The sequence below is a fragment of the Zingiber officinale genome, chromosome 2A (genome assembly GCF_018446385.1).
Source record: "Zingiber officinale cultivar Zhangliang chromosome 2A, Zo_v1.1, whole genome shotgun sequence".
Lineage (NCBI taxonomy): Eukaryota > Viridiplantae > Streptophyta > Magnoliopsida > Zingiberales > Zingiberaceae > Zingiber > Zingiber officinale.
The window spans coordinates 42,517,984-42,543,996 of record NC_055988.1 but is presented as its reverse complement, the minus strand read 5'-3'; the positions used below and the strand labels follow the sequence as shown (position 1 = coordinate 42,543,996).

Here is a 26,013-nt window from a genome sequence, read left to right as displayed (position 1 = left end):
TCATAAAAAATAAACCAAGCCAAACTTGAACAATCATTTCAAAAACTTGGTTCATTTTAAGCTCGGCTCGATTATCTTATCAAACAACCTTAAACACCCTAAAACGCATACACAATGCTCCTATTAATAGATTGTTATAACACCTCTTTGATATTAATACCATTGTGAAGGGGTTTAAGATGACATGAGATGGGCTAGGATTGGCCCATTCCAAGAGTGTATTATTATTATTTTTAAATTTTAATTATTAAAAAATTCTAAAATTAAAATTAAGTAAAATGGATAAATAATAAAATATGGGTATATTTTAATATTATTATTATTATTATTATTATTATTATTATTATTTTTAAATAGTAATAATTTGATTTTTTATCTGCTTTTTTCGAGCTTCTATTTTATATTATTTTTTAATTTAAATTAAATTTAAAAAATATTTTTTAAAAAAATAATTTTTAAAATATATTTATTTAATATGATATAATTTTAAAATATTAAGATATTTATAAATAATGGATATTAATGTTAAAAGAAATAATGAAGGAAAAAAATATATTGTTACAGTAAATCTGTTTAATGGATTGATGTTTTTTTTTTTTTTTTTTTAAATGCGGCGATGGATATTAGAATGAGCGTGGGTGGGTTGTGGATGATTTCGGGTCGAACCCTCACCGCATCTCCGGTTCGATGGTCCTAAACTGAACACGGCAACGTCCCCTCTCTTCCTCTCACTTCTCATCCCATCATCGACCCGCTCGGTCCCCGATTCCCTCCATCCTTCCTAGGAAGTTGTCCATGGCTGGAGTTCTCCCCTCGGCTCCATCCTCTCCCTTCCAGATGCCTCCGCCGACTCGCAGAGGATCCGTCCGGCGACGAACGGTCCTCTACGCCGAGCTTAGCGGTACCCCCTCTGCCATTGGCTCCGTGGAGGCCAGCGTCGATCCGTCGCCTTACCCCACGCTCTCTCCTCCTCCTGGTTTTAAACCGCCAGAGCCTAAGAGATTCGCCATTCGCCCCGACAAGCTTCTCGACATTTTCTCGGCGGCTCTTGCTTTGCCCTTCCGCCTTGGCACTGGAGCTTTTGCGCTAGGGTTTGTCATCTTCCTTTTTTTTTCTCTCTGAAACGTTTTGTTTGTGCAGGAAACTTCCAAGTTTAGGAGGGTTGCGTTATTTTATGTACTCTTAATGTTTGTCCTAGTTCAAAAAGTTTTTTACACTTCACAATAGATTTGGGATCCTTGCTACTGGGCGATAATATTAAGTCCAATTGCTTGCAAAGTGACAATTGTTGTACAATATATTTGTAGTAGACAGTTTTTTTTTTTTCTCTTTTTAAATTTTTTATTATTTTTTGTCGTAAACGAAGCTCATTGATTTTTTTTTTTTCAAAACTATTTTTTATATCTTATTTAGGTTCATATTATACGGATATGAAATCAATCTGAAAGATGTCTTTTCTGCATGCATATGCTCGAGGTTGATCCATTAGAGAACAATCCAAAGAGATCTTGATACTCCTTATTTTGTTTGAATTATTACAGATATTCTGTATCCTTGGTTTCTGAGGATAAAATCCCATCAGACCAATATGCTATGGGTATTGCAGGTACGCTTGCCATTTTCAGTAACAACGTTGAGTTTGAAGGATTAACACATCCATACATCTGCTGTATTTTTTTGGTTTGTGGACTATTAGAATATAACTGAAAGATACCTAAGATTATTGAACAAACCATTTTTACTCTATTGCAATGTTATAGGTCTGAAGTTGAAAGAGACATCAAAACTGGGTCCCCGCCCTGAGAAGCCTATTGAGATTTATGAGTTTGAAAGGTACCTGTTGCATCATGGCTTACCAACTTTTCATACTTCATTGTAAGTTGTAAAAACTTCTCTAACAGTATAAGCCTAATTCAGTCACTTGTTTTCTTCATGGGATGGACAATGATGGATCATAAATAAATTTCAGTTGCCCATTCTGTCGGAAGGTAATACCATTGTAGCTACCGCAGAATTTGGCAAAGAAGAGTTATTTCGATGATTCATATTTTTCTAGATCACATTGTAGAGATTACCTTTTCTTCTGGTTTAATTTGTTTTCCCTCTGGAATTATTCTGATTTGGCTTTAAATCTAGACAATTGTAGGTAAGGGAAATTCTCAGCATACTGTCTCTTGATGTTCTGTATTATCCTTGCCCAAGGAATGGTCCAAATTTCCGACCCAAAGTTCTACAGATGGGTGGGAAGCAGCAGTTCCCCTATATGGTAACGTTCACTAACAATGTGACTTCTCTAGATTAGGATAGTAACATATATATTTAGATCTTTAAAACATGCTATAAACTATGAATAGATAGTAAATCTGTGTGTGGGTTGAGGGGTGTTGCACTTTGTAAGTCTTCTTACCCAACCCGTTACCATCCTGGCCAAGTCTTGTTAATTTGCCTCCATTAAATAATTTCACTTCTATTGCAGGTGGATCCAAACACAGGTGTCTCCATGTATGAATCAAATGACATTATAAAGTACTTGGTTGACAAATATGGTATAGATAATTTTTCTTTGTTAAGTTATCTGTTTTTTTATATTTTTCTTATTTGATATCAAATTGTGTAGATACCACAATCTGATAGTTTCTAATAGATTGTGACTTATGTTTGATACTATTCCAAAATAGTTTGGATCTTGGTTGTTGTTTTTTGTTTAAAATCTAGTTTGATTCTTTTAAGGAGTTGAGACACATTTTCTTTTTGCTATCTTTCTTATTAACTTATGAAGCTTTTATTTAATTATGTGTATACCCTAGTCTGTCTTGATGTTGTTATTGTATTTTTCAGGTGATGGAACCATCCCTTTTATGTTATCCCTTGGTCTGTTAACTGTAAGTCTTGCAGTTAAATGAATACTTGCAGAACTAGGATCACTATTCTTGGGCATTTTTGTAATTCTCAAATATGATGGTTGTGGGCTCATCTGTGAGCTTCTAATTGTCGCTCTTTTCTAGACTTTGACTGAAGGATTTGCGATGATCGGTCGCATGGGAAAGGTAAAAGTTTTAGCTTAGTTTTGCATTGAGATTTCTTAAGTTTTCGTATAGTGGCACAAAAATAAATCCCTACTGATAAACAAGAGTTTTATAGGGGATTATATCCTCCAAAAATAGGAACAATTAATTTCTTTACAAGAGCTTTTGTTTGTTGAAGATTTAAGATCTGCATATATTTCTTTCTTCAGGGTTCTTTCTATACCCCATCAAAACTCCCACCTTTGCCCCTTGAATTATGGGCTTATGAGGTCAGGTTCTTGATTTCTGCAATGTAATACATTTCAATCAACTCACGGTTTAGAGTATTGTTCTGTGTTTGAAGTTTAGCCAGCAGTACAATTTTAGTATCATGCCATTATGCTATTTCTACACTTGGCATATTTTAGCACACTTACAAAGTGTGTCAAAATTAACTCATTAGTTTTAATATTATTCTCTTCCATTTAGTTTATTTTCCTCTAAATATAGGCTATAACAATTAGAAAATTAATTGATGAAAATTATAAGCAATAAGATACAAAAATATAATAAGTATCTTAACAAAGAATTATCACTTGCTATTATTAAAATAAGTGTTGTATATAAGATGATGCTATTGATTCTTATAGCAATCAGAAATCTAGTATTGGGTTTAACTACTACTCGTTTTCATAAATCTATCTTGGCTAACACTTGGAGGATTACTTGAATTGACACAACTTGAACTGGAACAAGCATAGTGTGTTGAGGATATATCCCAGTTACTTCAAGTTTAGTGTCAGTCTTCTTTTACTACTGTCGGTGCTACAATATGTGCTCCCCACTTCCCCTCTCCCTCTTTTTATATGGTGTTATGGAAAACAAAATTTAAGTTAAATCACAAGAATAAAATTTTTCCATCTTGGTCGATTTTGGATGGTATCAACCAAGATAGATTTTGTCTTGGTACTAATGCAATTGTGTGGACAAGGGTGACCATAAGTGTTGACTGATACCAATGGACATTTGAAACCATAAATTCACTTATTACTAAGAGGTGTAAATATTGTTTAACGTTCTTTTTTATCATTTTAATGCCTATATTTAATTTGTGAAGGTGTTTATTTACAGCCTTCCCCCTATTGTAAGCTTGTTCGGGAGGTTCTAGTTGAATTGGAGTTGCCACACATTCTGCACAGGTTAAATTTCACTTATTTTAACAGAAGCTGTACTTTGGACATAACTTATTTGGCATAACTTTCAATGCATTTTAATCTCTCTCTATGCTTTTGAGATGTGATAGTTAATATAATAACAATTGTAGTACCTTTTTGCTAGTTCAATGTTGTTGAATTAAAGGCGTTGGAATGCAAAATTCAATCTAATATCATTGTATGACTAGTCTTCAAAGCTCTATAGTGTTGACAAATTTTTGAACCACCACAGGAAGTTAAATTCTTCCATTTATATTCTTTTTTCAAATAAAGACTGCTCTTTGTTAAGTAGTTTAGTGCTTTCTCTTATTGTTTTTGGGTTGTAAATTAAATGATGTAACACCAGGGACTTACATGATAATAAACTTGTAAAATAGATTAAAAGTTTATTGAGAATTGAGATGATTGAAAAAAGGGGTTGGCGTTTCTTACTTTCTTTTATAGGGCCAACAATCATCTTGATCTCAAAAAAGAGATTTTTATAACATTTTTTAGGTTTTCTACGACCAGTAGTAGGATAAGGATAAACCTTTACAAAAATTCTAATCAATTACAATTATATTATTCTCCTCCGTTTGGAATAACTCAGCTTCATCAAATGAGAATGGAGATCTTGACAAAGTGAGAATGGAGATCTTGATATGGCTATTTGATGTTATGCATAGGTGTAACTTGTTGGATCTCAAAGAACATTTGGTGCCTTTTGATGAAGATCATCATTTGTGATTCATTATTTATATTTGAGGGATTTTTTGATGGACCAAATATCTGTGACCTTCCATGTGAGGTTAGCAATGTTTGTATATCAACTATATTCTCAAGACCTAAGGCGTTTATTGTGGTATTGAGGAGAGTGAAATATTTGAGAGACAAGGATGATGGCCTCTTGATATGACAGGAACTCCGTTAAATGGAAAATTGAACTCATGTATGATTCAAATGGCAAGTCAAGTTAACAATCATTAGTGCTAATTTTTCTCAAATTATGAAATGTTTGTTGGAGCAAGCATAATGTTTGCACTCCCTAATTTAGGATATGTATCAGCATATAATATTCATTATAGATGCAATTTTCCAGTAACATCAGCTCAAATCTCTCGAATATGCTGGAGAAAGTGTTGAGGCAATAGTAGGAAGTGGTTGGTAAAATCAAGTCAATAGGTTGATGTGTTTTAATCCATAAATAACTTTGAGAAGATATATAGTTGATCTATCTTTGAATTGTTATAGGTAAATTTGAAAACCTTAGTTTGACCATTAAGTTGTGGATGAAATACATATGAATACTTCAATTGGGTGTCAAGCAATTGCCTTGGGAGTTTTCAAAAGTAACTAGCAAATTTGACATCTCCATTGGACAATATAGTTGTAGGAAATGTATGCAATCTAATAATTTCTCTAAAAAATAATTTTAACCATGTAATATAATTGTTATTTTTATTACATGGAAAGAAATATGTCATTTGTGGAATCATGATTTTGATAGGCATCCTAAGTAGTTTTGAAGCAAAATCCATACTAAGGTTGTTATCAAGGTATTGTTATGTAAAGGTTTGGTGACTTTTGTTTTTTGTTAAGTGGGACAATAGGATGCAATCTTTACAGCATTTCACTTTAAGGATATGCAAAGAATCTATCAATTACTAAGGTTGTAGACTTGTAGTCTATCTTTCCCAATTTATTTACAAGTCCACATACTTGTATTTCCTATACTAAGAAGTCAACTATGTTTACATGGAGGGAGTGAGAGTAAGGATAGTTGATAAGGATGAAATACTGTATATTGATCATGAGAGACAACTATTATTTGCTATACAAGACTTAAAATAATACCCTACATTCCTATAACTAAAACATCCAATATGAACTAAATTTACAACTCCAATAACCCAATAATGAAGTTCAATAACCCACTAACTTTGACACTTTTCATCAAGTTGAAACATATACACTATGTCCATCTTGTTGCATTAAGGAGACTCACAAAAAGAAAAGTTTAAGTGATGAAGACACATGATGAGAATGAAGAAGACATGATATTATTCCAGTGACAAGAAAACACAATGCTCTAGATTGATTTTTAAGGTGTTATAGATGGTTATGAAAACATATCTTCAAATGGTCGAATAAGTTATAGCTTTTAAAGGAAAGGAGAGGAAGAAAGTTATGGTTTATGACAATGGAGAATTGAGAAAGCAAATTAGACTTTTACAATGATGGAGATAAAAGTGAAAATAATTGAGTTTATGAAGATCGAGAGAATAGTGAGGAGACTTTGGGTTTATGATAGTGGAAGGAAAATCATGTCTTTAAGGCTTCCCCTTTCTCTTTAGGGATTGAGGATGAAGAATCTAACCTAATAACTCTAACTAGGTGAAAGTTAAGGGAGGAGAGGGTGAGGCCAATAGCAGGCTTGAGAAAGCATCAAAAGTTGTTTACTTTGGATGAGGAGGAAAGGAAGTGAATAAAAAAAAACAATTTCATATGTACCCTTCTTTAACCTCTTGTTTAATCTATGTTGGGAAAGTGGTAGCAATATTGATAGATGATGATGGTGAAAGTCTAGTGGCATTTCATGATGTTTGACAATGGTTCAGTGGTGCTACAACATATGGTGATGGTTGGTCGAAAAACGAAAAATGTTTTTTTTTTATTATTTGTCTTTTCTCCCTCTATTCTGTAAGAGATATCCCGGTTCCTTTTTTTTCCGTCAATTCACATAATAAAACATCTTGGTCTTGCTCTTTTTCTCCTCAACGTTTTAATTTTGACTCATTGGGACTTCATCCATTGTATCTGCAATAACTTATTAAGTATCTTGCACTTATACATTTGACAAATTTCATCAATAAACATAATGTTGGCTTATGTTAAACTCTTTGTCAAAACATCAAAACTAGTTGATTGAACTTGACCACTTGGGGCATGATTGCACCAACGTGGATGGTGGATGGAGAAAATAACAGAATAAAATTTTACAAGATTCCAAAAAGGATTCCTAAAAATTAGAAGTCCTACTTATTGCTGTATTAGTAGCTGTCAAGTTCACTAACCTTGTATGAGAATACTATTTTGTATTACTTAATTGATCGCACGAGGGAATGCAAGTGTGTGAAAATGTACGTAGTAGTCTTTAAGCTACCAAGTTCTATTGATTTGTATTTACTATGATTGATCTTGAAAAGTTAATCTTGGCTTTTGCAGCACTCCTAGAGGCAGCCCAACAAGACAGGAGTTATATGAGAAAGTTGGAATTTTTCAGGTTTAGCTATGCTTTTTTATTAATTCTCTTGATTCCTCTATTTGTTAAAAATTTCTTTTTTGATTAAAGGATTCCTCTCTTTAGTTATGTTTCGACTTAATTTCCTGGTGATTTAATTTGTGGTTGTCTGGAATATTTTCATTAACTATTTATTCATCAGGTACCTTACCTGGAGGATCATAATACTGGAGTGAAGATGTTCGAAAGTGCAGAAATAATCGAGTATCTTAGGGCGGTATATGCTACGTAAGAATCACGAATTTTGATGAGCCATCTCAATGTTGCCGAATTTTTCAAATTAAAAAAAAAATCGATAGGCAGTTGCAGGTGTTGTGTATGCATCACACAAATTACGTCTTTGATTTAAGAATATAGTACCTTTAGAATATGGAATAATTTTAATTATATGTGTATAAATTAAAATATGAAATAATCTTCATTACAATATTTACATTATAGTCTCCATCTCATGGTAGAATAGCAATATATATATATGAAGAGAATAATCAGCATGGCCCAATAAAAGTTGATTGTTGGGACATTGATTCTTTTTTTTACTATAAAGTCTTATGGTATTGTTTTGTTTGTTTGGAAGTGCAATTAAAGTTAAACATTTGTATTTGATGAGTTGTATAAACTGTGTAGGATTTTATGTAAATTAGAGATAGATATAATAAAGTTCAAACGTTGAACATTATGATCATTAAGCTTGGAGGACTCAAAGAACAATATGTTGATTGCGATGTTGTAACCATAGGATATGAATGGTTAGCTAGAGGAGAATGAATAGACTTTCTTGTAAAACCATCATTCAAATTCCTTATTAGTAGTAAATGTGTGGCAAAATGAGGTGTGCAATAATTGAAACAATTTGCAAAGACTAAAATAAAACAATGTTAACATGGTGGTTTAGGGTTCAGATACATCTTTTAATCCACGGCCCTAATCACACCAATGTGACTTCCCTGGAACAAAATCATTATGAAGCTCCATAGCAATAGGGTGTGGAGCAAACCCTAATAAGATTATCCAAAAGGACAAAAGCACTTTGCTCATTACGATATTAATAACAAATTCTTAGAACCATAAGAATTAAGTTCTCCTAAAGAATGAACAAATATGAGAGAGTCAACAAATTTCATTCCACTCCCAAGAGAACATAGACGAGCACATTGGAATGAACAATGTACGTAAAAAAGAGCCAACAAACTCCACTTCTCTCTCTAGGAAAAGCAAGGACACTTCTAGAGCTTGGGAACTTGAGAGGCTTGAAGCCTTTATGATTTCGTGTCATGGAGTTGTTTAGCGCACTTGAGACCAAAATAATGAGATTTTTTTTTGTTATTCACCCACATCCAAACACCTTCAAATGACACCTCCATTTGATTGGATAAAGTGATCTAATTGATTTGAAGGCTCAAAATTTTAATGTCAGGGTCAATGACACTATGTGTTGTCAATTTAAGGAGGTTTTTAAGTGTGGGGCTTTAATCTGGAAATCTGGAGTTTAAAATTTAACTGGGATATATTATAGAGGATTTTTTTTTAATGGGTAGTCGATTCGAGAATGTTAACTATCAAGATGGATTTCTATATGTATTTCTTCGATTTATCTAAGTGGTTGGTGAGAAATTGGACGACCATCTCAAGATTAGTTGAGCGGCTTAAAAATCCGGCGCCTAACTTAAAAAAAAACAAAACTTTTAAGCAATTAGATTGACAAGGAATTTCTAATTGAGTCACGCTCGTACAAGAATATTTTGTTCCTTCAAATCCTTAGAATAGTTAACTACCCAGTGAACTTCTCAATTAGCGCATTACTCAATTTAGTCAATTGGAAATTAATTTAGTGAGAAATCACCTTAGTCAGCTTGTGACCTTGCAAGCCACTTTAAGGTTTGAGACCAAGTCATCAACAAGAAACATCTAGGAAAATCTCTTCTAGTCAAATCAATTGCTTAAGCATATCATTGATTTAGTCCAAAAGTTGATCTCCAACTCCTTACGACCGTAGGTAATCGATGACGTTTGGACACATAAGTCCATGTAAGTACTCAATCAATAACATAATTAAGTTACAAGACATAAAAGGAATGGAAAGCTCTATATAGCTGTTCCGGTCTGATCACTGACGAATGAGCTATTAGACAGTTGTCTTCTAGGTTGATGGGGGTGTTGAACACCAAGGGATGACCCGATTGATAGTTACGCTTGCAGAGAGAGAGAGGAGAACAAGGGGGTGTCCCGGCTCATCCAATCTGACGCTCAAGTCAAGTCTTCGACAAAGGAGGTGGAGAACAAGAATAGAAAATGAGACGAAGTGACAATTTGTTAGTGTACATGCGTGTATCTTTGCCTACATGATACTTCTTTTATATTATTGTTGAAGGAATGAAATGAAATCTCTCCTTCAGGTTTTGATTGATGGGGGCATCATACCCAATAAGAAAAGTGTCACATCATCACATTAGAGGATCATGCACCCATGCCCTATACAGTAAAATATCGTGTGGGGTCATCCTATGTCAACCATGTTGTTCCATATGCTATGTCTCATGTGTCATGTTAACTCACTTGCTATTAACCAGCTCAAGTAGTGGGCTTGGAGGAAGAGATATTAGATTGACGGAGTTGAGAGGGACTGATGTGTATGTCTTTTACATATTTTTTAGCATTGTTTATCATACATTTTGTGCATTTTATTAGCGTATTTCACTTTTTCACATATTCCTTTTTGTTTTTTTTTTTTTACTATTTTAGTTCGGAGAATTGCTCTTTGCTAATTTTCATTGACAGAACGTAGTTTTGGAGTAAAAATTAGAGCATTTATGATGCAAAAAGGTTGGAACCGCCAACCCAGCGGCCCCCTCACCCCGGCCCCACAAGTATGAGAGGGAGTAAATCACGGTGAATACGGGCCCAGTTATGACATGACGGTCTTAGGTGTTTAGCACGGACAGATATTGATGTTATCGCAATTGCTGCCGCAGACCTTTGACCTCCCGACTCATGATGCAAGAATACCATGTCATAACCGGCTGATCCCGCCCGTGGGGGCAAAAAAATAAAAATAAAAATAAAAATAAAAAAATAGAGCATTTAGACTTTAGAACAAGAAGTCATAGTAAGAAACATGCTCTAGTCGTGTCTTATGACACGAGCATATTCCTTGGATGAATATAATTGAAAAATGGAGCTTTTAGTGCTTAACACACCCTGGTCGTGCCTCACCTGAAGTTTCCAGTGACCTTATTGTTAGAGTAATCTGGGTACCCTAGGTTTTGATGTTTGTACAAAGATTTAAGTTAGATTTACTATTATATTTGATATGCATTGTGAGTGTGCAAAATATAGGTAAAACAAGGAAAGTCCAAGTGTGATTTTGCTAAAAGAGAAAAGTCTAAGGGTGAGTCTTGGCAATGTAAGTTCAAGCATGTAGTCTTGGCAACGTAAGTCCAAGTGTAACCTGACAATGGATGAAGTCTCAAAAGCACGATTTTTTGACAAAGGAAGACCCGACAATAATGACAAGGCCAATGGAAGCTCCAAAAGGCAAGACGTAAAGAATGAGGAGGTATCCGAGGGACGCGAGGTTGATGGAGGAGACTAGAAGGCTAGGTCTAAGTTGTGCGGACAAGGACGAGTGCATGAGAGATTGTACTTAGGGTAAAATTCTAAGTTTAGGGGTTTATTGTAGCAATTACTATAGCAGTACTGTTGGATCGATCGCACGTGAAAGGGGGGGTGAGTCACGTGGTTTTCAATAACTCATTTTGTCAGTTTTAAAATTACAAGTATGCAGCGGAAAAGAATAAGAAAACAAACAAACACCAGAGAACACAAGCAATTTTACTTGGTTCGGAGTCTTTGGCGACTCCTACTCCAAGACTCAAGTCCCGCGGATCTATCGATGGGTAATCCACTAAAAACTTCTTTCGGTACCTTCGGAAGAGGGAATCGAGTACAAGAATAGGGACAGTGTAACAACCTACACTACCCTTTTTAAAGTAGTAATCACGTACACAAATGAAATGTAATTGACACTTTTATAAATAGAAGTAGGAGCACTCGTGTGTCGGTATCGGTCTACCATCCGTGATCGGAAGTTCTCGGAGCAGTTGTCAGGGACAGCAGCTTCGCAGCAGAGTCGTAACAAAAGCCTGGGGCAGTCGGAAGCTCAAAAGGATGCACGGTAGCTCGTATCTCAGTCTTGTTCCAATGCCTTCTCGAGACAGCCTTATAAAAGGCATGGAAGGCGCCTCCAATGAAAGAAATTTGATCTTGAACATCCCAACACTTATCCACGACTTTGGCCAAAATTTATCCTATGGAAGACACCTTCCATAGCCATGGAAGACGCCTTCTATGAATAGTACGAAGGCGCCTTCACTGCTTGAGGGTGCCTTCGGTACTATTCATCCAAAGGCAACTTTTCTCCTTTTGTCCTGCAAAACAACGTTAGTCCAAATAACCTACAACACAAGTATTAGGACAAACAATAATTAATAATAAAGGCTAGTAATTAGTTCTTGTCCTCCCAGGACCAAGAACTAGTCAAGGTTTCAGCTTAGGGATCCTAAATATACCTAAATTGGACTGACGCCTGCTGTTCCTTCAACCGGGACGCGTCCTCACTTGGTCACTCTCCTCTAGTCACTTACCTTAACTTACCAGTTTTCCAGACATCCGGTCAGCCCGTCGACTTGTCTAGACTTCATGCCAGCTATCTGGTCGACCCGTTAACCTAACTGCATTTCTTGCCAGATGCCCGGTCAGCCCGTCGACCTATTTGGACTTCATACCAACTTGGTTGGCCTGTTGACCTAGCTGAATTTCCTGCCAGATATCTGGTCAACTCGTCTACCTATTTGGACTTCTTTTGCACACTTAATCAAGTGGTTAGATCACACCAACACCTAACTTAACTTGTTTGTCATTCACTAAAACCTAAGTTAGACCGTTAGTACAACATGCACCAACAATCTTCTCCTTTTTGATGCAATGACAACCTAGGTTAAGTTAGGAAAAAAACTATGTAAAGTAAGCAAAAAATATAAGTAAATTAGCTTTCGTTGTGGGGTTTAAGTTGTTCTGAATTTTCTTTAGTTTGCTAACTTAATCCCCCTAACCCTCCCCCTTTGACATTCATTAAAAATAAGAGTAAATAAGACAATACAAAAAAAAACTTGTTCAACCTGATTGAAAAAATATTGACATTTTAGCAATAATAAAAATTTCAGAGTTATCAGGGGAGTTTTAAAAGAATTTTAACCTTTTACACAAATAGTTGTTAAGAGATAATTTTCAATGTGTACTAGCTTTTCAAAATACTTTGGATAGGAAAGTTATAAATATTTTGAAAATGTTTTAATCATGAAAAAAAATTTAAGAAAATTTTGAAATAGGTTTTGTAAAAAAAATCTTCAAGGAATACTTTTCAGGTTTATTTAAAAGTCATTTATAAAAATTAAAGTAATCAGTTTTCACAAACCGTCAGAATTTTGTAAAATATTAGATATTTCAAAATGTGTCAAGAAGGATTTTTTAAAAATAGAACTTTGAAAAGTATAAGTGTGGTTTCGAAAAGCATCTTTTAGAAAAATTAAAAAAAATATTTTTGGGAAATATCTATTCAAAGCAAAGATTTGAAAGTTATTTTTAAATATCCTCCCCTTAAATATGAAATTATTTTAAATTAATTTAATCAACTATAAATTGTTCTTGATTATCTAGCCGTTAGTTATTAACTAACTATCAGAAGATAACAGTATTCACTTGGTTAGTCATGTTAAGTTTTTTATCCAGTTAGTATTTGATTAACTTGATTACTTAATATGATCACTATGAATTTGATATTTAACGCCCAAACTTATGTTGATGTACTGATATAAGCATCTTAAGTCCAGACAATCTACCTATGCATCTCACCCCTTTCTAAATTTAACAATACACAAATAAGATATCCCTAATGTATTGATGAGATGCTCAAGTTCTAAATTTGTAGGAACATACTTTTTATAGAGTTGATCTAGACTAGGAAAAAATTGATTTCGAAAATTCTAAAAATAAGAAAATTTTGAGAAAATGTTAAAAAAATTTACCCTAGAATTTATAACTTATTTAAAAAATAATTAAAAATAATGGTCATAGTCTATTAAACACAATCCTAATTGTCAACATAAGTTGCTAAATTCACTTTCAGGGAGGGATTTGGTGAATATGTCAGCTAAATTTGACTTGAACTCAATGTACTTGAGTTCAATGCTACCTTTAGTGGCATGATCCTTGACAAAGTGGTGTCTAATTTCGATGTGTTTGGTTCTTGAATGATGCACATGATTTTTTATTAAATTAATTGAGCTAACATTGTCAATTAATACTTTTGTATTTGTAAAGTTTAAGTTTAAATCTTTTAGAGTATGCATCATCCATAACAATTGTGCAATACATTCTCCTATTGCTATATATTCTGCCTCAGTAGTAGATAAGACAACACAATGTTGCTTTCTACTAAACCTGCTAATAAGTGATGGTCCAAATCACTGACATCTACCACTTATACTCTTACGATCTAGTTTACAGCCAGCATAGTCTGAGTCAGAGTAACCTATGAGTTCAAAATTGAGTGTTCTAGGATACCAAATTCCTATATTTGATGTTCCTTTTAGATATTGAATTTTTTTTTATGTTCGCTAAGTGAGATTCTTTAGCACAGGTTAGATATCTAGCACATGTACTAACCGTAAATAGAATATCAGGTCGACTTGCGATTAAGTATAGGAGACTATCTATTGCACTCCTATAGTATTTTAGGTCTACGAGTTTTCCATTTGAGTCATTATCTAAGGTTGTGTTAGTTGTCATTGGTGTTTTTGTTTCCTTGGTATTTTCCATTCCAAATTTTTTAAGTAATTCTTTGATATGCTTTTGTTGGTAGACATAATTTCCTTCCTTAGTTTGTTTAATTTGTAGACATAAAAAAATAAGTTAGTTTACCTACTAAGCTTATTTCAAATTTTTGTTCAATTAAGGTTAAGAATTCTTGAAAAAAATTCTGAATTAGTTGAACCAAAGATTATGTCGTCTACATATATTTGGGCTATAAAGATATCTTGGTTGATTGATTTTACAAATAAAATTGGATCAATTTATCCTTGGTTGAATCCTTTGAAAATTAGGTAAGAAGTCAACCTCTCATACCAAGCCCTAAGTTCTTAAGTTTAAAAACATGGTTAGAATGGTCTAGACTCTCAAACCCAGGTGGTTGATCTACATAAATTTTTTCTTTTATTTTCCCATTTAGAAAGATGGATTTAACATCCATTTGATAAAGCTTAAATCCTTTAGGGGCCGCATAGCTAAGTAGCATTTTGATAGATTCAAGCCTAGCTACTGGGGCATATGTTTCATCATAGTCAAGTCCTTTTACTTGACTAAATCCCTTAGCTACTAGTCTAGCCTTGTTTCTAATATTTTCTCCATTTTCACTTAGTTTATTTCTATTATCTTTTTATTGTTAGGTGGTGGTACTAAGTCCCAGACTTCGTTTCTTTCAAACTGAGCTAGTTCTTCCTGCATGACTATGATCTGGTCTGGGTCAAGTAAGGATTCTTCTATCATTTTGGGTCAATTTTTGAGATCAAAGATATTTGACTTAAATTTGTAAAGGACGATCTAGTCTGAACTCTTAGGTCTGGGTCACCAATTATTTGCTCAATTAGATGGTTTGGATTAACTCTTACAGTTCTAGTGGGTTCATTTACTTGAGGTTGATCTTCTTCTTTGTGACTTAGGTTTTCACTAGCCCCTCCTTGACTATTGTTACCTTGAACAAAATCAATTGTTTGAATCTGGGTTTGTTCTAAGTTTTAGTTGGTCTCTTCAAATTTTATATTTGCGGTTTCTTCAATTCTCAGTATGACTTTTTTATATACTCTGTAACCTCTACTATTTAATGAGTAGCCTACAAAGATTCCATTTTTTACTTTTGAGATAAATTTTTCTAAGTGTTCTCTTGTGTTTAGTATGTAGATTGGGCATTCAAATACTTTAAAGTATTTAATATATATTGTTTAATATAATAGAGTTTAAATGAGGTTTTATTATAAGTTTTATTTATTATGGCTATGTTTTGTACATAGCATGCTATGCTAACAACTTCTGCCTAAAAATGTTTTGGTAGTTCATATTATTTTAACATTATCCTAGAGGCTTCAAGTAGAGTTCTATTCTTTATTTCTACTATTCCATTTTGTTGGGGTGTACTAGGGTAGGAAAATTCGTGATGATATACATTTTTAAGGCAGAATTGATTAAAGTTATGATTTTTAAATTCACTTCCGTTATCACTTCTGATTCTTTTAATTTTTCTATCTTTTTCATTTTCAATTTGTTTGTAAAAATTACTAAATAATTCAAATATTTCATCCTTACTTTTTAAGAATTTTATCCAGGTGAATCTAGTGTAATTATCTATTATTACTAGGCAGTAAAGGATTCTATTTATTGATTTGATTCCATGAGAGTCAAATAGGTCCAAGTGCAATAATTCTAGTATAGAATTTGTTTGAAGTTGATTAGTTGATTTGTGAGTTGACTTTGTTTATTTTCTTTGTTGACAGACATTACAAATTATTGTGTCTAAGTTGTGTAACTTTGGTTAGCATCTAACTAATCCATTTAATTTACTTAGCTTTCTGAAGTTTGTGTGTGACATTCTTCTATGTCATAACCATGTTTCTTCTCTTTGTGTCAAGTGACACTTAAGTGAGGAACCAATTAGGTTGATTGTATAGATATTGTCCTTTCTAAACCCTTTTAATTTTATGGTAGAGTTATCTATGTGCTTAATTAAACATTTAGAGGATAAGAACCTAACCTTATATCCAGAATCACACAATTGACTGATGCTAAGAAGATTGTATTTGAGATTTTCAACCAGTAATACTTTCTTAATAGTAAAATCAGTTTTGAGTTCAATATTGTCTATCCCAATTACCTTGAGTTTGTCGTTGTTTCCAAAGGCAACTGTTCCTAAGATTTTGTATGTTAATTGAGTGAATTTGGTGTGATCCCCACACATGTGTTTGGAACAACCACGTCCAATATTCACTTGATTTCTTATAGCAGGTAGGAGTTAAAACCAATTTAGATAACCTTGTTTTGGAATTCTTTAAGTTTTAAAATTTAAGTTTTAATTTAATTTATAGTTTTAATGTTAATTTTTAATTTAATTTTAAATTTTAAGTTTAATTTTAAATTTTAATTTAATTTAAATTAAAATTTAATTTTTTCTATTTTAATTTTTAATTTAATTTTTAGTTTTAAATTTAATTTTAAATTTTAAGTTTAATTTTTAATTTTTAATTTTTAATTTTTAATTTTTAATTTTTTATTTTGAGTTTAATTTTAATTTTAAATTTAAAGTTCTTAGTTATCTCACCCGATCTACGTTTTCAATCAGGAAATCATATAATTTTGTGAGATAAGTTAAGTTTAATTTCAGGGTTTGGTTTAACTTTGTGTTAGATTCAGTTTTAGCTTTGGGTTCAACAAACAAGCATTTTTTGAATAAACTTCTGGACTATGGCGAGTCACCTGGACATCAAAAGAGTAACCATGCCATCAAGGTTTTTCAAATACTCCTATTCACTGAACTTAGTACAAAATCTTGGTCTAACTAGTTAGGATCCGTAAAGGGTAGCTTCAGTTAATTCCACTATGCCAAATTCACCAGGTCGAATCCATATCTTTCTAGACATGCATAGACAGAGTTTTCCTAACTTACTATCATATAAAACCTCACCAATACTTTTGTCAAGTTAAACTATTGTCCCTATTTTAGCTAGTCCTAATTACCCTATCAGGTAAGTTATTATTTTGGAGGTGCCAACTAATTTGGAGTCTCTCTCTGAATTATTGAACTTGATTTTCAAGTTTTGGATATGTGTTGATTACTTTTGTAATTATAATGGAATTAATGGTAATTAAATTTGTTTGATTTTATTTTATTTTTAATTTCAGAATTCAGTTTTACAGATTTATTTTGGTTTCAATTTAATGTTTTAGTTGGATTTGATTTTATGTAGTGGATCTCATTTTTAGGTACATAATATTGGTTGATTCCTACTTACGTGGTTAGACACGCTTTTGGAACCCAAGCTTTAATTTGAATCTTATTTTGATTAACTAATGATATAAATGATTTGTTGGTTTAGCTGGACTTGTATCCGTTTCCGGACTTATTGTATACAGTTCTTTGTGACCCAAGTATCATGTTGAGATACTTAGATATAGTTGTGAATTTTTGTAGTAATTCTTTTAATTTAATTATTTTATTTTTCAGCCTGGGATTATCCTCCTTAAGTTTTGCAACTTGAGTTGAGATTTCAGCTTGAATTGGTTCATTTAATTGGTTCATTTGTTGAACTTGATTTTAATTGTTCATTAAGTTTATTATTTTCTTTTGTTAGTTCATTTATGCAATTTTTAGAGTTAGTTAATTTCTTATTTAAGCATGTAATAATTTTGAAAAATCTTTTGCTTAAATGATAATATACCTCATCGGAACTTTGAAAACGAGTATGGACTCGTGGCTTGATTCGGGTTCGGACCCGTCTTCCAATTCGTCTTCGATTCTGTTTCATAAGCCATCAACGCGAGATAGTTGGAGTGCTTCGATTCTCCGCCGTTTGATTCATCTCCGGACGATTCGTCCCATGTTGTTAGGACCAAAAGTAGCTAGAGGAGGGGGGGTGAATAGCTCGTCGCGTTCGCTCGGTGCTTGGCGTTGCTCGGCGTTGCTTGGCGTTGCTTGTTTCTTCAAGAATATGCAGCGGAAATACAAAGAAACAATCACACAACGCTAACACGGTTGGTTTACTTGGTATCCACCTCACAAGAGGTGACTAATCCAAGGAACCACACCAACACACACACCCTCCACTAAATAAAACTCTCCTTTATGGTAACTACCAAGGGCGGAGAAGCCCTACAAGACTCAATACAAGAAGAGAGGGAAAGGATACAAGAAATACAAGCTTACAAGCTTACAATGAGTATAAACCCTAACCCTAGCTTCTCTTCTTGGCTTTGATCCGCCTCTTGACTTGGAAAACTTCCAAGATCCTTCAAGAACTGATGTGAGTGCTGTGGAGGAGCCGGCGAGAAACTGGAGTGAATCGGAGAAGAGATGCCGAAGGAAATGAACGCTGCGGCCTTTATCGACGCCAACGGCCGGATCCCGATCGATTCAATGTTCCCAATCGATCGGGAGGCTTTGGATCGACTCACGGATCGATCCAGAGCGCCTGCTCGATCGCCGGATCGATCCACGGATCGATCCGGCCATCGAAACAGCAGCGTCCCAATCGATCCACCGATCGATTGGAACATCCGGATCGATCCGAGCCTCTGCTCGCTTGGGAGCTCCGGATCGATCCACCGATCGATCCGCCTCCGGATCGATCCACCGATCGATCCAACACTTGGTTTTGCCCAAAACCAAGTTCCAAGCCTCTCAAACCAACATCCGGTCAACCTTGACTGTTGGTACATTATGCCTAGCATCCGGTCACCCTTGACTGCTAGGACTTCCCACTAAGTGTCCGGGTCAACCTTTGACCCACTTAGACTTTTCTATTCATGCCAAGTATCCGTCACTCCCTTGACCTACTGGACTTCTCAACATCTGATCAACTTCGACCTTCATCAGATTTCCTCGTGCCAAGTATCCAACAATCCTTCGACCTACTTGGACTTCCCAACACCGGATGTCCGATCATCCTTGATCCATCCGGATTTTCCCCGGCTTCACTCACCGTGACTTTCACCTAGCTTCACTCACTAGGGTTTTCCATCTGCCTAGCTTCACTCACTAGGGCTTTCACCTGGCTTCACTCACCAGGACTTTCACCTAGCTTCACTCACTAGGGTTTTCCTTCTGCCTGGCTTCACTCACCAGGACTTTCACCTAGCTTTACTCACTAGGGTTTTCACCTGGTTTCACTCACCAGGGCTTTCACCTAGCTTCACTCACTAGGGTTTTCCTTCTGCCTAGCTTCACTCACCAGGACTTTCACTTAGCTTCACTCACTAGGGTTTTCACCTGGTTTCACTCACCAGGACTTTCACCTAGCTTCACTCACTAGGGTTTTCCTTCTGCCTGGCTTCACTCACCAGGACTTCCCTGTCAAGTATCCGGTCAACCTTGACCTACTTGACTCTTCTTCAATCAATTTCTTATTGTCAAACATCTAAACTCAAACCAAGACTCAGCTTGGTCACCCAGGTCAACCTTGACCTGAGGGATGTTGCACCAACAATCTCCCTTTTTTGATGTTTGACAATACCACAATAACACTTACAATACCACATGTAAGTTAGGCTAATCCTATAGCCTCAATCTTCATGCCACTAGGTAATGAACATATAAATTAAGCTCTTCATTCTCCCCCTACGAGGGCACACTCCCTCTAGGTAATGAAAGCCTAACTTACACCCATTCATAGGTCCTTTCATTCTCCCCCTATTGGCACACATCAACCCATATTTGGGCACACATCAACCCATGCCCCAATTTTGGGTACACATCAACAAATCCATTTGTTGACGACTCTTCCCCTGAAGAGTTACTCATCATTGTTCACAACATCACTCGTTGTGATCAACACGATAATGAAGGTCCCATACCCTTCATTTATCCTTAACTTCTCCCTCAATGTAGACAAATACCCAACCTTGAGCATTATCTAACCACTTGAGTTCCCACTTGAAATAATGAGGATATCCACTCCCCATTTCAAGTTCAAAAGCTCATACATGAGCATTTTCTTTAAAGAAGGTTAACCACCTTCCAAGGTTCATGAAAAGTAATTTTTCATGTCTTTAAAGAGTCCCTCCCCCTAAAGACATGGTGGTGACTTCTGTCATTGTACCAACAATGACTTGGAATCCCTAAACCTTTAGGAAACCCAAATTTAGAAGTTTTGAGGTTCAAATACTCAAAATTTGAAACAAACCTCAACCTAAACTTCAATGAAGCCTTCCTTAACCAATCCATCCTTGTTTTCACATGAAAACACCCTTTGTATGTATACAAATGTATTTTAGGGGTTTGGAATGGTTACCTAGACTCAAAGAGGTTCAAAGATGCTGAAATCAAGCCTTCCCAGCCAAAATCAGCAACTTGGATCGATTGGAGTTGGGTTCCAATCGATTGAACCTTTCTGAATCGATCCACTGATCGATTCAGACTACCGGATCGATCGGTCGATCGATCTAGCGAGTTCCGTCATGGAGACTTGTTTTCCGAATCGATCCACGGATCGATTCGGCACCCAATCGATCCATGGATCGATCGAGCTCGATAGTTGCTGAAATTCCATTTCACTCAACTTCAGAAACCCCTAGAAAAATCTACAAAATTCAAAAATCATGAAATTTCGTGTAGACATTATTTAGGCATACTTAATCATGGAAAAATAGCTTTCTATGAAAATACATCATATTTTCAAAGATTGACACAAACTTGAAAACTTACAAAAACTTTAGTGTTTTTCTTCAAGTTTGTGTCTAACTATTCAATGGTGATTACTATCAAAAGATAGCCTTCACCAAGGTTTTCCAAAAACATTTTAAAAACATTTTCAAAACCAATATCCCATCATGTTCCTTGGGCATAATGCACATGACTTGTACATTAGCTTTCCCAATGATGGGAAAACACATAACTATGTGTTTTGATGAACCTAAAAACTCAAAAGAATGCACTAAATCAACATCTTGAGCTTTGTTCATCATCCTAACATCTCACTTGTATCTAATGTGCACTAATCACATACAAGTCACCTTATAGTCTTTGTGAGATGTAGATTTTTGGTTTTTGCCCTAATCTAGGGATCATGCATATCTATCTAGGCATTTTAGAAATATTAGACATCCACCTAGGATGTCACTTGTCAATAAGTGTTGTTAAATGTCATTTGTCCTTAATTACAAGGAATTAAATTTAACGCATGATTATGTTATGGCATACATCAAAATAAAAAAAAATTCAAAAGAAAAATATTCTATAACTACATGATGTATGAATGTCATGACATGGTATTTTTGGATTTTCATAATAAGGTATGAGTGCAAGAATAAACATGATGTCATGGCATATGATGGGCAAGCAATCATGGCAAGTTTTAACATAAATAAAAATATACCTAGATTCCCTATCTAAGTATCCTTAACCACTTAGCTACCTTAAAAGGTTAAACCTAGATTGCCCTAAATGCTTCAAGAAAATGCCAAAACCTAAATTGACATTTATATTTCTCTTGATTTGTTTATGCCAACTAAAAAATTAAGCATATCCTCAAATGCTGGCATATTCCATTTTTCCTCAAGAATAATCACATAAATCAATGCCCGGATTGCCTTAAATTTCTAAGAGAATACCAAAATCCCAACTTGGTATTTCTCTAGGTTTTCCCTATTTATGCCATTTTAAGATAAAATTAATTTTTCACCATTAGACACATTTTACTCTTTCAAGGAGTAAATAATAATTCAATTTCATTTTCAAAGGTTAACTAAAACCTTGAAAATGCTCCTTGAGTGTCAATTTCCTCAAAGTTGGGTTAACTACCCTTCTAATCGGAGTTGACACTCTCTAACCCATCTATGGGGTAAAGAAGATGCTCCTAGGAACCCAACACCTATTGGTGCTCCTTGGATGCTCTAGGTACTCACTAGGGATAACTTCCCTAGATACCTTCCTAGTGACCTTGTTGGGCTTCTTAGAAGCCTTGGTCACATTTTCTAGGTCAACTCTAGGGATAGCCTCCCTTGTGACCTTGTTAGTGACTTTCTTAGACTTCTTAGAAGTCTTAGTCACTTTGGTTGCAAAGATACTTCTAGGGATATCTTCCCTTGTATCTTTGACTTGACCTCTAGATTTAGGGTTTGTTCCATAGCTATATGGAACCCTATGATAACTAGGCACATCCTTTTTAGCTTTGGGTTTGTATCCCAAACCTCTATAGCCATTGGATGACCTTTGTGCTCCTAGCCCTAGGTATTGCTCATTTTGCCCTTTAAGGATATTCTCCATCCTTTTTAGGGTCTTTTCTAGTTTGTCAAGTCTTGATCTCAAGACTTGATTTTCTATCATTAAATCCTTAGGTTTTGGTCCATGAGCATTTTTGATCTTGGGCATGTGTCTATTTTGCTTAGTGTTCCCGCCCAAGTGTCTATCTACCTTCCTAACCTTAGGTTGGGTAGTTTTGGCATGTAGGGCCACATGTTTTTCCTTAAAGCCCTCATGCTTTCTATTCTTATGGTAAATTGCATTAAAATGATAAAAGTTAGAACTATCATGCTTTTCACCATAATGTAAGGGGGTAGGCTCAATAAAAGATACCTTCTTCTTTACCTTGGAGGCTCCCCCTTGACTGGTGCCTCCTTGAGCCTTGACCACCTTCTTCCCCTTGGGGCATTGACTTCGGTAATGCCCCTTTTGATTGCAAGAGAAGCACACAATGTGCTCCTTGCTCTTCTTTGTTCCGGGAATGGTCTCCTTGAGCTTCTCCTTTCCTTTTTGTGCCATTTGGCCCTTTTTCTTGGCCAATTTGGGGCACTTGCTCTTGTAGTGCCCATGTTCCCTACATTCAAAGCATATAATATGATTTTTATTATTAATTGAAATGTTTATACCTTCGCTTGTAGAGATGACATCTTTTCCTTTGGATCCGGAGGTGGAAGCTTCCTCTTGATCGAACCTTGATTCCCCTCCATTTGATTTTTCTTGACTTGTGGAGGTAGAAGCTTCTTCATCCTCTTCTTCTCTTGACCCGGATGTAGAGGATTCTCCTTCATCTTGATCCGGCGTCACCAAGGATTGCTCCCCCTCAATCCTAGAGGTGGAGGCTTCATCATCTTGAATATGAAACAAGGAGTATGCTCCCTCCTTGTTCCCTTCGTTGCATTCCCTTGAAGATGAAGCTTCTTCTTGGACTTCTTCTTCGGAGGTTGAGCATCTCTCAACCTCGGAGTCCTCCTCTTGGTCTTGATCCAATGAGTCGCCCTCTTTGGATTCTCCTTGATTTGGTACAGTGGAGGGGATCTCATGAATTCTTGCCAATTTGCTCCAAAGCTCCTTGGCATATTCAAACTCTCCAATTTGTTCCAAGATGTTGCTTGGCAATAAATTGACCAAAAGCTTGGTCACTTTGTCATTGGCCTCACATCTTTGGATTTGGTCTTTGCTCCACTTGCTCCTTTTGAGTACTTTGCCCTTGGAATTTGTGGGAGCTTCAAAACCTTCCATGAGAGCAAACCATTGCTCTATCTCCATCATAAAAAAATTTTCGATTCTTGATTTCCAAGAATCGAAGCTTGTAGATGAATATGGTGGAGCCACCCTTGTGTCAAATCCAAGTCCATCTTGGAATTGCATCTTGAAGTTGAGCTTGATAAAATCTTGAACTTGAAGAATTTGCTCCAACTTCTTCACCCTCTAGCTTTTCTTGTTATGCTTGACCCTTCCGGCGATGATTCCGGTGAAGAGCGGCCTCGCTCTGATACCACTTGTTAGGACCAAAAGTAGCTAGAGGGGGGGGTGAATAGCTCGTCGCGTTCGCTCGGTGCTTGGCGTTGCTCGGCGTTGCTTGGCGTTGCTTGTTTCTTCAAGAATATGCAGCGGAAATACAAAGAAACAATCACACAACGCTAACACGGTTGGTTTACTTGGTATCCACCTCACAAGAGGTGACTAATCCAAGGATCCACACCAACACACACACCCTCCACTAAATAAAACTCTCCTTTATGGTAACTACCAAGGGCGGAGAAGCCCTACAAGACTCAATACAAGAAGAGAGGGAAAGGATACAAGAAATACAAGCTTACAAGCTTACAATGAGTATAAACCCTAACCCTAGCTTCTCTTCTTGGCTTTGATCCGCCTCTTGACTTGGAAAACTTCCAAGATCCTTCAAGAACTGGCGATCTGAGCTTTGTGAGTGCTGTGGAGGAGCTGGCGAGAAATCTGGAGTGAATCGGAGAAGAGATGCCGAAGGAAATGAACGCCTGCGGCCTTTATCGACGCCAACGGCCGGATCCCGATCGATTCGAATGTTCCAAATCGATCGGGAGGCTTTGGATCGACTCACGGATCGATCCAGAGTGCCTCTGGGGAAAACGCCCGGATCGATCCACGGATCGATCCCGCATGCTAAGCAGCGTCCCAATCGATCCACCGATCGATTGGAACATCTGGATCGATCCAGGCTCTCGCTCGGGGAAGCTTTGGATCGATCCACGGATCGATCCAGCCTCCGGATCGATCCATCGATCGATCCAACACTTGGTTTTGCCCAAAACCAAGTTCCAAGCCTCTCAAACCAACATCCGTCAACCTTGACTGTTGGTACATCATGCCTAGCATCCGTCACCCTTTGACCGCTAGGACTTCCCACCAAGTGTCCGGTCAATCCCTTTGACCCACTTAGACTTTTCTATTCATGCCAAGTATCCGGTCACCCTTGACCTACTTGGACTTCCATCGAGTGTCCGGTCAATCCTTCGACCTACTCAGATTTTCGTGCCAAGTATCCAGTCAATCCTTTGACCTACTTGGACTTCCCAACACCAGATGTCCGATCATCCTTGATCCATTTGAATTTTCCCTTGCCTGGCTTCACTCACCAGGACTTTCACCTAGCTTCACTCACTAGGGTTTTCCATCTGCCTAGCTTCACTCATTAGGGCTTTCACCTGGCTTCACTCACCAGGACTTTCACCTAGCTTCACTCACTAGGGTTTTCCTTCTGCCTGGCTTCACTCACCAGGACTTTCACCTAGCTTCACTCACTAGGGTTTTCACCTGGTTTCACTCACCAGGACTTTCACCTAGCTTCACTCACTAGGGTTTTCCTTCTGCCTAGCTTCACTCACCAGGACTTTCACTTAGCTTCACTCACTAGGGTTTTCACCTGGTTTCACTCACCAGGACTTTCACCTAGCTTCACTCACTAGGGTTTTCCTTCTGCCTGACTTCACTCACCAGGACTTCCCTGTCAAGTATCCGGTCAACCTTGACCTACTTGACTCTTCTTCAATCAATTTCTTATTGTCAAACATCTAAACTCAAACCAAGACTCAGCTTGGTCACCCAGGTCAACCTTGACCTGAGGGATGTTGCACCAACACATGTCACTTTGAGGGTCTTCTTCTTCTTCAGATTAGGGCAGACGGTCTTGTAGTACCCCTTCTTGTTACACCCAAAGCAGGTCACATTCTTGTTGTTAGAGTTGGTGGTGGAGTTGATCTTCTACAGGTCCTTTTTGCTAAAATTCTTCTTTCTCCTGGTGAACATCTTTCTTACTAGATTCACCAGGTATTCTTCATCCTCTGAGTTTTGGTCAGACTCAACTTCAGATTCTGGTTTGTCCTTATGTTTATCTTCTTTTGAGGGTCCTGCAAGAAGAGCAATACCTTTCTCGACTTGCTTTGAGTTAGTCTGTTCATGGAGTTCAAGTTCACA

At 36.2% G+C, this 26,013-nt stretch overlaps 1 protein-coding gene across 1 annotated transcript; it reads left to right on the top strand.

Annotated features, from left to right (window-relative positions):
* Positions 1–657: 657 nt before the first annotated feature.
* LOC122041065 lies at positions 658–7,939 on the top strand. The gene is made up of 12 exons (XM_042600610.1): positions 658–1,091; positions 1,542–1,606; positions 1,761–1,833; positions 1,970–1,988; positions 2,147–2,266; positions 2,477–2,546; positions 2,839–2,882; positions 3,006–3,047; positions 3,236–3,295; positions 4,137–4,204; positions 7,424–7,481; positions 7,642–7,939. Exons 1-12 carry the CDS (start codon positions 796–798, stop codon positions 7,729–7,731), a joined length of 1,005 nt encoding a protein of 334 aa, XP_042456544.1. The 5' UTR covers positions 658–795; the 3' UTR covers positions 7,732–7,939.
* The last annotated feature ends 18,074 nt before the right edge of the window (positions 7,940–26,013 follow it).

Bases quoted from the DNA above. Each gene is read 5' to 3' on its own strand.
- LOC122041065 (XM_042600610.1), top strand. From the start codon at position 796: ATGGCTGGAGTTCTCCCCTCGGCTCCATCCTCTCCCTTCCAGATGCCT. The intron at 2,267-2,476 runs GTAACGTTCACT...CTTCTATTGCAG, and splicing joins AGCAGCAGTTCCCCTATATG to GTGGATCCAAACACAGGTGT. The intron at 2,547-2,838 runs GTATAGATAATT...TGTATTTTTCAG, and splicing joins GTACTTGGTTGACAAATATG to GTGATGGAACCATCCCTTTT.